Source organism: Oryzias melastigma, linkage group LG15 (assembly GCF_002922805.2).
Source record: "Oryzias melastigma strain HK-1 linkage group LG15, ASM292280v2, whole genome shotgun sequence".
In the NCBI taxonomy this organism is placed as follows: Eukaryota; Metazoa; Chordata; class Actinopteri; order Beloniformes; family Adrianichthyidae; genus Oryzias; species Oryzias melastigma.
In genome coordinates, this window is record NC_050526.1 from 15,857,057 (window position 1) to 15,870,371 (window position 13,315).

General features: G+C 39.3%; 1 protein-coding gene and 1 long non-coding RNA gene across 3 annotated transcripts; one reads left to right on the forward strand and one right to left on the reverse strand.

The window, feature by feature from the left end:
• Window positions 1–964: 964 nt before the first annotated feature.
• On the reverse strand, window positions 965–8,040 carry LOC118599751. The gene is made up of 3 exons (XR_004949245.1): window positions 7,830–8,040; window positions 1,154–1,277; window positions 965–1,052 (listed from the first exon to the last, which is right to left on the reverse strand). It is a non-coding gene; the product is annotated as an uncharacterized LOC118599751 (long non-coding RNA).
• Window positions 3,179–12,949, forward strand: LOC112161645 (synuclein). 2 transcript variants are annotated; one of them, XM_024296964.2, is made up of 6 exons: window positions 3,179–3,404; window positions 6,703–6,744; window positions 8,051–8,178; window positions 8,489–8,515; window positions 10,909–10,965; window positions 12,613–12,949. In XM_024296964.2, the coding sequence occupies exons 1-5, from the start codon at window positions 3,284–3,286 to the stop codon at window positions 10,963–10,965; spliced, it is 375 nt and encodes a 124-aa protein (XP_024152732.1). In that variant the 5' UTR covers window positions 3,179–3,283; the 3' UTR covers window positions 12,613–12,949. The 2 variants fall into 2 exon arrangements, with proteins under 2 accessions (XP_024152732.1, XP_024152733.1); XM_024296965.2 differs by lacking the exon at window positions 8,489–8,515 and having other exon boundaries at window positions 3,180–3,404.
• The last annotated feature ends 366 nt before the right edge of the window (window positions 12,950–13,315 follow it).

The window sequence follows — 13,315 nt, forward strand, 5'->3', positions numbered from 1 at the left end:
ATATTGCCAATGATGGAAAGTTTCACTTTACCATCAAAACATTCACATGTGAAGAAGTATTTACCGCCATCTGCTGGACAAAATGTGAAATTACAGAAGATTCCAAAAATCACTAATAACTGCACTGAGGTCCAGATTCTTAGTTTTTTTTTTCTTGGATGGATCAGATGTGTGCATGTTGTGTAACCCAAACATTTTAGAATCAATTCAGTTATTAAATTTACAATTAAAGGGATTGTTTGAAATTCCATCCCAATAGGATCTGGTGCTGTTTAGTGTGAAAATTCCTGCATCATCAGCATAAATTTAAGTTTAAAATCATCACACAATGTCAAATCAATGTCAAATCAATGTCAAATCAAACTGATTTAATAACAGACTCATTAGTGTTGACGCACCCAGACTTAGTCAAGCACAAACTTTCACGTGGTGTTTATGGCGACAACAACATGTTTTGTGAATGCAGACGAAACAGCTTTTTCCAGAACACAGGAAAGAACGGAAGGTCAAAGGTGGATTTAATTAGCAAAGACTTCTGGGAAGGGGAGGGTGGGGGGGTGTTCTGTACATCACAAACAAACCTGTAAATTAGTACAGAGTGTTAATTGAGTGTAAAACTCTCAGCTGAGTGGAACTGAACTCTGTCACACTCACACACTCATGTATGTGAATAGAACACACACACTAACACACACACACGTGCACACCCCCACGTATGTGAGTAGAACACACACACTAACACACACCCCTGCACACACACATGAAAAACAGACTCAAATACACGGATGGATTGACACACACGTTCAGTTTTCTTTTTTTCTGTGTGTTTATCACATTTGGTGGCAGTAATTAACAGTTACCCAATTAAAACAAATATGTAAAAAATAAATAAAATTTATGGCTAAATTTGACCCTGTAGTTTCTTCAGGGTTTAAATCCATAATTAATAAATGACTACAATAATCCTCATGTCTGCCTTTAATAAGTCTGATCCTCCAGATATCCAGAATCTTGTTGAAGATTATCCATGGAGTCTCAGACGGTCCTGATGCCTTTGATACATACAGTAACACACATGAACACGCTCAAAGAAACACACACACTTAGCGATGTACACAAAGGCACATGCACATTCATACACACAAAGACACACCTATACTTCCAGACTCATTTGAGTCATGAACTCTCAACAGCGTTCAATTAGAGAGCAGCTCCCAGATTCCTGGTGGAGGTGACTCATGGAGATCTGCTGCACAAACAGACCATCAGCTGATTTCCTGCAGACAGACGGACCAGAACAAAACATGCAGGAAGTTTTTCATGGTGGAGGGGATCAAATCGGATTTCACAGTGAAGCAAATGTTCTGTCACATCATCAAATACAGAAAAAGTTCTCAACCATCAAACCACATCATGAGGTTCCTGTAGTTCTGTCAGAACACACAAAACGAAGTTTAAGACATAAACTTTCATTTTCTACTGAAATTTCTAAACTCTATTTATGTTAAAAATTGTTGTCATGACCTTTAACCCCTGTAAGTGTGCGACCTTTGCTCCAAATTCGACATCAACACAGAAAATAATTTGACTTTTGGTTTTTGCACATTTTTTCTGTTCATTCTGGAGTCACAGCTCTAGAAAACATTTAGAAAGAAGTTTTTCTGGGAGGTTCTTGTCAAGGCGGAGCTCTGAACATGCATGTGTTTTATGGTGAACCTGTTCCCTGGAATCTGGGGTCTTTCCAGTTCTGTGGAAAGGTCACGCAGTTCCTACTGATGGTCCATCGGGGGCGCTATTGTCTGAAACAAAGTCAGGAGCGGTTGTGCTGATTAAAATGATACCAATTAAGCAGCCAGGTGGTCTTTCAAATTAAAAATACAGAAAATTAAATACAGAAAAAAATTAGTTTTAGGCCCTTCTAAATCAGAACGTACCATCCATCCATCCATCTTCTTCCCTTTCGGGGTCGCGGGGGTGCCGGAGCCTAATCCGGCTACTGACGGGCGAAGGCGGGGTACACCCTGGACAGGTCGCCAGTCTGTCTCAGGGCCTCAATCACTCACACATCCACTCTCACATTCACACCTAGGGGCAATTTAGAGTCACCAATGAACCTATGAAGCATGTTTTTGGACGGTGGGAGGAAGCCGGAGTCCCCGGTGAAAACCCACGCATGCACGGGGAGAACATGCAAACTCCACACAGAAAGGTCCCAGCCGGGAGTCGAACCGGGGCCTTCTCGCTGTGAGGCAAGAGCGCTAACCACTGCGCCACCGTGCAGCCCCAGAACGTACCACATACCCAGAAAAGGTGTTTTCTGTTAGCATTTCTGTCTGTGATTAATGCTAACAGTTCTGCTAACAGAAAACACTGCTAGCAAAACACTATTTTGCTAACAGTGTTAGCAAACACTCTCAAAGCCAAATTGGGAAAAAATTAAATAAAAAAAACAAATAATGATTCTCTGATGGTGTTTTTGGGGGCCGGGCCAAATGTGGATGTGGGCGGAACCGGCCCACATGCCGTAGCTTCAGGACCCCTGTTCTAAACGTACAATTGTGTACGATTTCATATTATGATTATTTGGAGATAATCAGTGGCAGAGAAATACTGTAGCTAAAAAAAAAATCGCAATTAATATTTTCCAGATTTGCGATTAATTTGTTACGTTTTTTAATCAATTTCCAGCCCTAGTTTTTAAACATCCACGCGCCACGACTAAATCCAAGTTGGTCAAAGTTTGACCTGGTTCAACTTTAAACGTTCAAGACCCAAAACTTGTACGAAGAGGCCAAAATGGTCATAAAATCTACACATCTGCATGGAAACGTGTTTTCACCAAACGGTTTTTATTACGGAGACCCAAAACGAGCGTCTCCGAGGGTTTATATAAACTTATGGACTTATTGACTGATCTGGCTCCAATAAATCTGATTTGAAACAGGAAGTCAACGCTTTGTAATTGACCTTGGAAAATAGAAGAAAACTACAGATTGTTGAAGCATTCTGGGAAATTCAGGACATCCACATTAGAGAAGGAGACAGAATATTTGTGTTTTTGCTCCACAAACTATCATCTGATCGGTGGAGAAGGACTTTTCTTCTCTGTTTGTCTCTCTGTTTGCTTCACACGTCGTCTCCACCCCCCCCCCCTTACGTGCCCTCACTCCACCCATCATCCCCCTCTCATCCATTAGCAGGAAGAGCGAGCGCTGGCAGACGAGAAGAGGACGGAGCGCAGGAGGACGACCAGAGCAGACGACAAACCAAACAGAAAAGCATCATGGACGCCTTGAAGAAGGGATTCTCCATGGCCAAGGGCGGCGTGGTGGCTGCCGCCGAGAAGACGAAGGCTGGCGTGGAGGAGGCGGCCACCAAGACGAAGGAGGGGGTCATCTATGTGGGTGAGGAAGGATGAGTTCAAACCAGCTAAAGTTAGGATGGAAATCTGCTCCTGATCTGGTGTTTCTGTGAGTCAAGAACTGAAGTTCAATTTGTCAAGAAAATCCTTATTTTTTAAAACTTTTTACACAATTTGACATGAATTCAATTGAGCACAAAACATCGCAAGTTCCTCCCAGGTGAGTCAGATCTGGTCGATCCATGACTCTGAAAAATGTAATTTTAATGATAAAACAGAAAGAAGTGATGCAGAACAAGCAGGTGAAACAGTAAAAACAGAGAAAGGGACGAGAGAGGAGACAGAAACGTCTCATCTTTACATTTGAATCCACTCTTTATAATCCTAAATGTGGGACAAATAAAAGTATAAAAGGGCCTTTTAAAAACAGGCTCATCATTCGTCGCCACTTGCCACGCCCTTCTGGCTCTGCTGCTCCTGTTCCCACCAGGTGGATGCAGCATCTCTTCCTCCAGGTGACCAAAGTGTGAAAGTCATCAAGGTAAACTTCAGTTTTAGGCTGCAAACGTGAACGTCAGGCTGGATTCAGCTGGTCTGGGCGTGGTCGTTTTGGCTACAACACGCTAAACGAGACTCATTTATGTTTTTGACATGGTGGTCACATGACTCCAGTTTAGGATTCAAAGAGGGACAAACCAAGAAAACACAGGAACAGGAGGATAAAAACCTGCTTTTGTCGTGTTGAAACTTTAGCACTTTAGCGCCACCTTTAGAAATAACTGAGACCGAACACTCAAACCACAAAAAACGTTTGACAACTTCTTTGTCTTCATAGAAGTCAGCTAACTGTAGGCGTATGTCTGCAGCTGAAGAAAGACTTCTGCTGAACTTCAGTACATTTTTCAGTTTTTTCTCAGTCTGATGGATAAATTCATGTGCAGGAAGAATCCCAGAAATTCACTGAACAATGAAGACAATTGATCTCAGTCTAAAACACCTGAAAGATGCTCTCATTTTTCCTCTTCCGCTATGACGGCCACGAGAAAGATCTACAGCGTGTGTCAAAGTCAAGGCCCGGGGGCCGGATCCGGCCCTCCAGATCATTTTATTTTATTGTTATTAATGACCCGATGTTATCTTGCACTTATTTCCCGCTAGTATTATTTTGACAAAATATATTTTATGGAGAGTAAAATATTGAAAGTTATTTAAGGTTGAAGTTGATTTATTCTGGAAAAATATTCCTGCATTTTTATTATTCATAATTAGGTTAAAAAGTTACAGTTTTAAAATTTTAAAAATTGACATTCTGATAGCTTTTTGGACTATTTTGGTATTTACTACAATTTTTTAGTCTATTTTGGAGTTTAGCTAATATTTCAGCTACATGCTAGCTGTTTTGGCTAATTTAGGCTTTTTTCATTTTTTTAGGATATTTTGAATTTAGCTATTTTTTTCAGCTACATGCTAGTTTTTTTTTTAACCTTTTTTAACCTTTTTAGGCTAATTTTGCATTTAACTAATATTTTAGCTGCCTATTAGCATCTTCCACTATCAATTTTAGCATCTTCAGTGGCCAAATTCAGCTTCCAGCATTCACACTAACATTATCGCTGGTAATGCTATATAACTATTTCCTAATTAAGTTAAAAAGTTATGGTTTTAAAGTTTCAAAAATTTAGTTCAAGAGTTTTTAACAAATGTTTATCCTGTTCGGCCCGTTTTGGATTTTGTTTTGGATTTTGGCCCCTTGAGTTTGACACCCCTGATCTACAGGAAGTGATGTCACATCTCCTGTTGCTGTTATTTCCTCCTTATGGATAGATGCAGTGATAATAGATTTTATTGAACCTCTGCTGCTGGTTGGGGAGGAGCGCCCCCTGCTGGTCAAGCATGCCTGAAATTAGAAACCTCTAAAACCAACTGGAGGAACTAGGTGTGCATTTCCCGTTTCTGAACTGCTACTGAACGACCACGCCCACTTGATACCCGACCACGCCCCCAAGTTAAAACCTGAAACTTTAACCTGAAGTTTTAATCTTTTTAAACCTGGCAAACATTTTAAAGGTAAACTCTAAAATCTAATATGACAAATATAACGATCTACTTGTTTTCATCCCATAATACCATCTATCTATCTTTCATTTCTTCTATTACTTCTTGTTTTTCAGGTGATATTATTGCAATATTCTGTTCTTCATTTCAGTTTTTGTATTTTAGGAACTAACTGCTCGCCTTCTATCACTATCTTTATGCTGTGAATCTCATTCTTCTGAAAATCTAATGCTGAAGTTCTTCTGAGAAGATGCATCTGAAAGGAAGATCATCCAAACCATCAGTCAGAATTCAGAAAAGCATCAAGATTCTTCTCTAAAATCCTTGATTTACCTTCATGAATCAGCACATTTGCTGCGGATCAGAAGCTAAGTGTCCTGGAGAAGCAGAGGAAAGCTCATCAAATATGCATCACGCCTGGTTTCCTGTAACTCCCTTCATGAGCTGCAGATCTGATCCGAGCCCCCGCAGAGCTGCTGGGTCAGATGACAGTGAGTCATGGAGCAGACAAAGCGTCTGCAGTCTGAGCCCGGCATTCCTCGCCCGCCCTGCATTCACAGACTGAATCCTAACACTATGATTCTGCATCGGAGCCAAGGACAGGGCTGCACCGGCCCCGGTGTCCTCTAGGCGGCGCTGCAGAGGACCGAGACGGAGTCACAAGAAGAACTGTTAAAGGAGGAGATGAAACTGGAAGATTCTTAATACTTTACTTTCTATAGAAAACAATATTTTATTTCTACCAAAAGTTCATGTTTTCTTGTAATAACGATGATTACTGTCACGTTTTCATGAGAAAACACTTTTTTGTATCTTGTTGACGATATTTATTTCATTTTTCTACAATCTGCAACAAAACCAAACAGTTTGTCAGAGAAAATGTCAAACAAGAGATAATAATGTCATTACTGAGATAAAACATTGTCGTTATCATAAAAAAAAAAAAAAATTGCAATAATTCCTGATTTGACATCCATTTAAGTAACAATAAAGTTCTTTTTCTCAGAAGTAGACTGCTGCTAACGCAGATATTTGAGACCAAAGAATACTATGTTGGTGGGAGGTGTTTGACCTGAACTAAACCAACCAGAAACTCGTCGTCTTTGAGACTCCTTCGGTTTATTCAGACTCCGATGTTTGAGTTTGTTCTGTCCAGAAGCTCAGAGCTTTGTGGGAAACAGTCAGAAAAAAAGGCTGTAAACAAACAGCCAGTCTGACAGAACATGAGCAGACTTTTTCCATCACGAAAAAAACGACCTTTTCAGTTTGATTTTGATGTTTTCCAGGAAACAAGACGATGGAGGGCGTGGTGACAGGTGTCAACACAGGTGAGTAAACAGCCGAGCAACAAAACGCACAAACGCGCTCTCAGGTTCTGCTCTTCGTCTGTCACCAAACTGACAGACAGGAACAAAAAGATCCTTGTTAACTGCAGAGGCGACAGATGACGATTGTCTTTGTCATTTCATTATTAGAACTTAGACGTATTTAGCTGCTGTAACTGTTATTTACAGTTTTATGAAGTACTGACGTTTTTGCAGCAATTATCTTTTTTTTTGGCTCTACTAAATGTTTTCAAACGTTTTCAGTTTCTTCAAAGTTTCAATAATAATTTCTGTTTTTAAATTTAATGATTTTTTTTAATCTCCATCCGTCAGGATTAAGCTTCATTTCTTAAATTCTTACCGTCTAGTTTAATCGAGACTATTTCATTTTTTCTTGTTCACTTAATGGTTGTTTTCTTCAGTGCATGTTGTTCTGCGTCCTGATTGGCTGTAGACTCCTGTCAGTCAACCTCCTCTGTGTCGCTTCTCCTGTACAGAACTTCAGATGTTTTCAATCAATACAATACTTTTTTTTAACTTTGACCTTATTTACAGAACAGAGAATAATTTCTTTGTTTGTCTGATAAAAGTGTAGAAAGTAGTGAGATTTAAATCTTAAAACAGTTTATTTCTACAATGCTGTATTTATCCGTCGTATAACAGAATATAACAAACATAACCATGTCCATAATTAGTGCTGTGATGCCATACATTTTATGATTAATTAATTAATCATGATTTGTAATTAATTAAACTAATTTATTTATTTTAATTGAACCAAAAACCTGCTGTAAAAAGCCTCATTTTCAGGTATTTTACTTTCAATTTGTGACATTGTTGTGCAGTAAAGCATCAACACACAACTAAAATAGTGACTTGATAAAGTTTATACATCGTTTTTATATTATATTGTCAACCTTTAGTTTTACACCAGCAAGGGGGATTTTTTCAACAATTAAGAAAATGAAACACAAAACATCAGATCTGAGTGTGTCAAAAGAAAAAAACTCTAAGAACACTTCTGAGGGATCCAAGAGATCACTGACAATAATAAACCATAATAAACCATAATAAAGAAGCAGACGTACATTATTCCATCTCCACAGCAGAACGATGGAACAGACATGAGCGATTCTATCGTTTCCTTCCAAGGATGCGGTGACAGAAGCATGTGGTCCATCCAGACTCTCATCTGTTTTGTTCAGTTTGAGCCTGAAAACAGTCCGAACTGACAGAATGTTCATTGATAAACATCATAATATTACTATAACTCACATATATGAATGCATGTGCTGCTATGCTGTTGCAGTTGCTCAGAAGTCGACGGATCAGGTCAACGTCGCTGCTGAGACTGCGGTTGCCGGGGCCAACGAGGTCGCCCAGGCGACAGTGGAGGGCGTGGAGAACGCCGCGATGGCGAGTGGATTCGTCAGCGCGGTGAGAGAGCGAGAGGTCACATGATCTCACCGATAATGCTGGGAAAACAGACTTTAATAAAGATAATTACTGTATTTTAAAGTCGTTTTTTATGTTGTTTTGATCTTCATTAATGTAAATACAAAACATCGTCCTTTATTTCTATTCATTTATTTTAAATATCAATGAAAACTAAAAATTTTTGCTCAGTTCATTAATTTTGCAATATGTTATATAAATATATGTTTTTTAATATTCTAATTATTGTTGATATTTACTGAATTTTTCTTTATTTTTCTTTTCTTTTTCACAAATATCTGGTGATTGGCAGGAGGAGGCGGGGCCAGTGGCTGCAGAGGTGCCTGATTGGTTCTCGCATGTGAAGTTTTGTGTGTTTGGACACTTATTTGTTTCATCTTTAAAAGCTTTAAGTAGAAAACAACAACAAAACAGCTGATTTTTAAAATAAAGTCCTCCATCTTTGTATACAAACAGAATCAAACTCTAAATACTGGAAGATAAACTCCAAACTTCACCATTTTGACCTGGTAAAAAATAAATGTAACATTTAAAGGTTTTATACATTTTTACACATCAATGATTTAAATGAATTTCTAGTCGTGCCACAACAGGAAGCAGCTGTTTTTATCAAAATAAAAGCATGAAGCAGAGTTGTTTCAAATTGGCAGAAAAAGCCGGATCGATCTTCTGTGATTCTGCTCCACGAACACACTGTCGGCGGCCGTAAAGAGGCTCCGCCCCTCGCCAGTGAATCTCCATGCGTGATTGACCCACTGAGAAACTCGGATAATAAAACCAGATGTTTAAACTTTGAACGACAATAGACGCTTAATTACAATGAAAGAAGCAAAAATAAACAAAAACTGACCAAAAGTTGATTAATGGAATAAATATATAACTAAGTTAAGAAAACACTGAGGTGAAAAGGTAGAAAAGATTTTGAAGATCCATGTGGTGTTCTCTGATCATCAGCACAGGTGAGTTTAAACCTGCTATAATCAGTCTACCTGATGGTTCAGGTCCAGTCAGAGAAACTGCTGCTTTTCTCTTTTACAACAGTTTAATGAAGGTTTCTTCTGTCTGAGCTCAAAGCATTAAAGTGCAGAGACAGAATCGGAAGAACAAGGAACTAAAATCTGCTGCTTTTGGACAGATCAGGACAAACTCCTCCACAGATAACTGATGTTTTTATGGATCTGACTAAAGAAAAAGTCTGTAGGAAACGATGGATGAGGATGAGACGACATTTTGGAGAACGATTTCTGAACACATAATACTAACATTTCCTTTGATCTCCTGCAGGCTGTCGCACTAATCTCTGTTTCAATCTCAAGCATAAACTTCAGGCAGAGCTCTGCTGTTCTGCTCCTTCTTCAAAGATTGTTGTTCACTTTTCCCTCAACAAAGGAAACAGAATCGCTGCAGAACTCATCGAAAACCTGCTAAAATGTCTGCAGTACAAGGAAGAATCCTGTTTTTATGAATTATCTGTTAAAAACTTCAAAACAAAGAGTCAAGAGAACGAAACGTAATCCACTGAATGAGCTCATTACACACATTCTGCTGCTGTGGGTCTCAGAAACGTTTGACTGGAACTAAAGCAGCAGAACTGAAAGGATAAAAGGTTTTTGGAGAAATCTCTGTGTAACGCAGCGTTCTCAAACTCTATTTACTTTGGGGGGGGGGCACTAAGGGCAGAGTCTGGCTGAGGCTGGATGGGTTTCTATTTGTGCCAAAAATATGTTTTTATGTCCACGGACAATATCTACTGAACAAGTGTATTGAACATTTGTTCTTGTCTATGAACCATCAAACAATATCCTCTGCGTATCCTGTAAAACGAGAGGAGCTAACCACGCTAGCAACGGTTGCTAAGGACTTTTCTGACAACCAGATCCAACGACAATAGTAAATGCAAAGTTTTAAGCCTGAAGCTGAAACATCACAAAGCAAATACAAGGTTTCATCAAAGAAGGGTGGACACGCAGAAGATATAGTTTAGTAGACATTGAACTTTAATTTTAAGGCGCAGGTCACAAAATATCGACTTGGGGGCCACAAAGGGCCCGCGGGCCGCCAGTTTGACATGCCTGGTGTCAAAGGATTGACCCTGAGTCGCTGAAACGATTCTTAAAGATGCAGGAAAACCCCCAGAAGCCTCGTTTGTCCTCATCCACAGATAAACTATGACCACAGAGCATTCATAGTCTGTTTTTACCGGTAAAAGCATAGAGGATCCTGCATTAGAGTTAAAACTGTTCTGAGAGCTGCAGCAGCATCACTTTCACTTTTTAGACTTCTGCCGGACTTCTACTTCACGTTCTGCCGGAAACTTTAAGTTTGCGTTTAGAAAATCAAAGTTAAACAACTTTTATAAAGTTCAGGTTGTGAATTCTCAGTCTGTTCAAGAATTCCTCTTTATATCGATGACATTTACGGACATTCTGATAAATCTAAAAGAAAAAGACACAATCTTTAAGATGTCGTTAACGACTGGAAGGACTGTGGCTTAAAGGCCTTTTCTGGTTTTCAGGTCAGCGTGGAACGTTTCTGAGTCCTTTGATGAATAGAAAACAGATCAAAACGTATTTTAAATCGACTACGCAGACAACATGATGTTGTTAGCAGCAGTTTGTTCTGGGAGAAGTGAAACCTGCAACATTAATGCAACGATGATGATGATGATGAAGATGATGATGAAGATGTGGTCTTCTCTCTGCTCCTCTGCAGGCTGACCTTCCAAAAACAGCAGCAGGAGGAGAACAGAACCAGCCGGCTGCAGAATAGGTGAGAAACCTCCACTAAAGCTGAGGGACTACTTTGTGCTGCGGATGAATCTCTAGCTTTGACTTCCTCTGAGAAGCTGACATAAAACAAACTGGATTCTAGTCAGTTCAAAAATTAACCACTAGGAGGAGCTGTTACTCAAATAGATTTATGTTAAATCACCTCAATGTTCAACAGTCTTTTCAGGACAAATAAAGACATTTGCTGTTTATCTGAAATTAGACCTCAGTGATGATTGATTGACATGTGTTCAATCAATCATCAGCTCTTTAGTGGTCACATGAGGGTCTCAGCTGTTGATCAGGTGATTCCTGATGACGTCACAAATCCAGAAGGTGCCTCACTTTGACCTTGTCCCTCTCCTCACGTTTTTAAGGGACTCAAATGCAGAGCTACTTGAGTTAATTCATTTGAAAGTTTTTTGTGTTAATTATTTTATTATCCTCTCTTCAATACTTTGATCTCATTTTTCTCTTTAGTCATTCCTGCTTCTCAGGATGGTTTTTCCCCCTGAGTCGTGCTTCATATTTGACACCTGATAGGCTAATGAAGTCACATGACACAGAAAAAAAACACTGATTTAAACAAACCGCAGGTTTACTGTTAGCTCAGCACTTTCTCCACACTCAGGAAAGTTTAGCCTCCTCTGTATCAGGTGACGAATGTTGATGCAGTCCCTCTGGACGAGGAGGCGGTCCTGTTCCCCTTCAGAGACACTGAATTTAAAAACTATCTTTGTATAAATGAGCAAAACTAAAACGTTGAGAACCCCTGAAAGAGTAGAATGTCTGGGTTGTGAAATAATGCTGTTCTTGACCTGACATGAGGTTTTTGAGGCAGACGTGACTTCTGTGACTGTTTCAACTTATTGAAGAATAATGTTGAAAAAAAGGGAAGCTGCATTAAAAAAAAAAAACGTTTACGCCTGAGAGAGACAGAGGACGTTCATGTCTTTATAAATGACTCCTTACCTTAGAACAGGGGGTCAAACTCTAAAACACACCTTAGATCACGGACCGAACGGATAAACATTCATTGAACACTCTAGAACTATATTTTTAAAGCTTTAAAACTGTAACTTTTTGACATAATTATGAACTAGAAATATAGCGTTACCTGTGATGATGTTAGTGTGAATGCTGGAAGATGAACTAGGCTGCTGAAGATGCTGAAATTGATAGCTAAAAACACTAAAGCTAATAGACACCCGAAATATTAGTTAAATCCCAAATCAGCCAAAGAAAACTAATGAAAAAAAAAACGTAGATTAGCCAAACCGTAACACTGTAACTTTTTAACATAATTATGAACAATGGAAAGGCAGAAATATTATTCCAGAATAAATCAACTTAAACCTTAAATAGCTTTTAATATTTTACTCTCCATAAAAATATATTTTGTCAAAATAAAACATGTAAGAAAAAGCACAAGATAACATGGGGTCATTAATAACACTAAATAAAATTACCTGGAGGGCCGGATCCGGCCCCCGGGCCGTGACTTTGACAAATGTGACTTAGAAAATCCCTGTTGCTGTTGATGAATTTTAGATGAGTTTCCAAAAGTTCAAGAAAGAAAAGATGAGAATCTCAAGCAGATATTTTGAAAGAAATAAACAATAACCTCCTCATGTTTTCTGTCTGTCAGACTCTAAAGGAGAAGAGGAGGAAGATGCAGCGACCTTCATCTTCTGGGATTAACTTCTAATCAGTAAATAGCCTTCACCTTCGTACTCCCGCTGTTGCTATGGTTACGCAGCCTCCGCCCGCCGCGCTCTGGCAAGCCGAGTCAAGTGTTTGCAATGCAGTCAGCTGACCGTCCAGAGCTTTACATGAAGACGAGAGCCCCGCCCTCCTGCAGTCAGACCGCTGACAGAGCCCGCCTCCTGATAGACTGCCTAGTGTGGAGCTGGTCATGTGACTCGCGCTCACTTCCTGTTGGTTGATTGTGCTTTAGAAACTAAAATAAAAGAGTTTGAACTCCATCTGCAGTCGTCCTTCATCTTCATCCTGCAGGTTCTGCCCTCAAACACGTCCCGCTTCTCAAGATGATTATAAAAAAATACATATGAAGAAGTGTTGCCATGGTGCAGAGGTAGATCGGGAGCTGCTTTGGGCCTGTATTTCTGTCCTCCCAATGGAAAAAATCTTAAGTTACCAATTTAGTATTTCAGAGTTCTAATCTCCAGCATCTGCAGACACAATATGTGATTTTACATTATCCTCCTAAAATCAGATCTAATGTAGTTTTCATGTTTTCTATGTTTTGTAGATTCAGCTTTTACCCATCCTTTGATATAAGTGGACAGTATTTAAAAAGTGATAAACATGTAAAAACTGTTGATCAACTT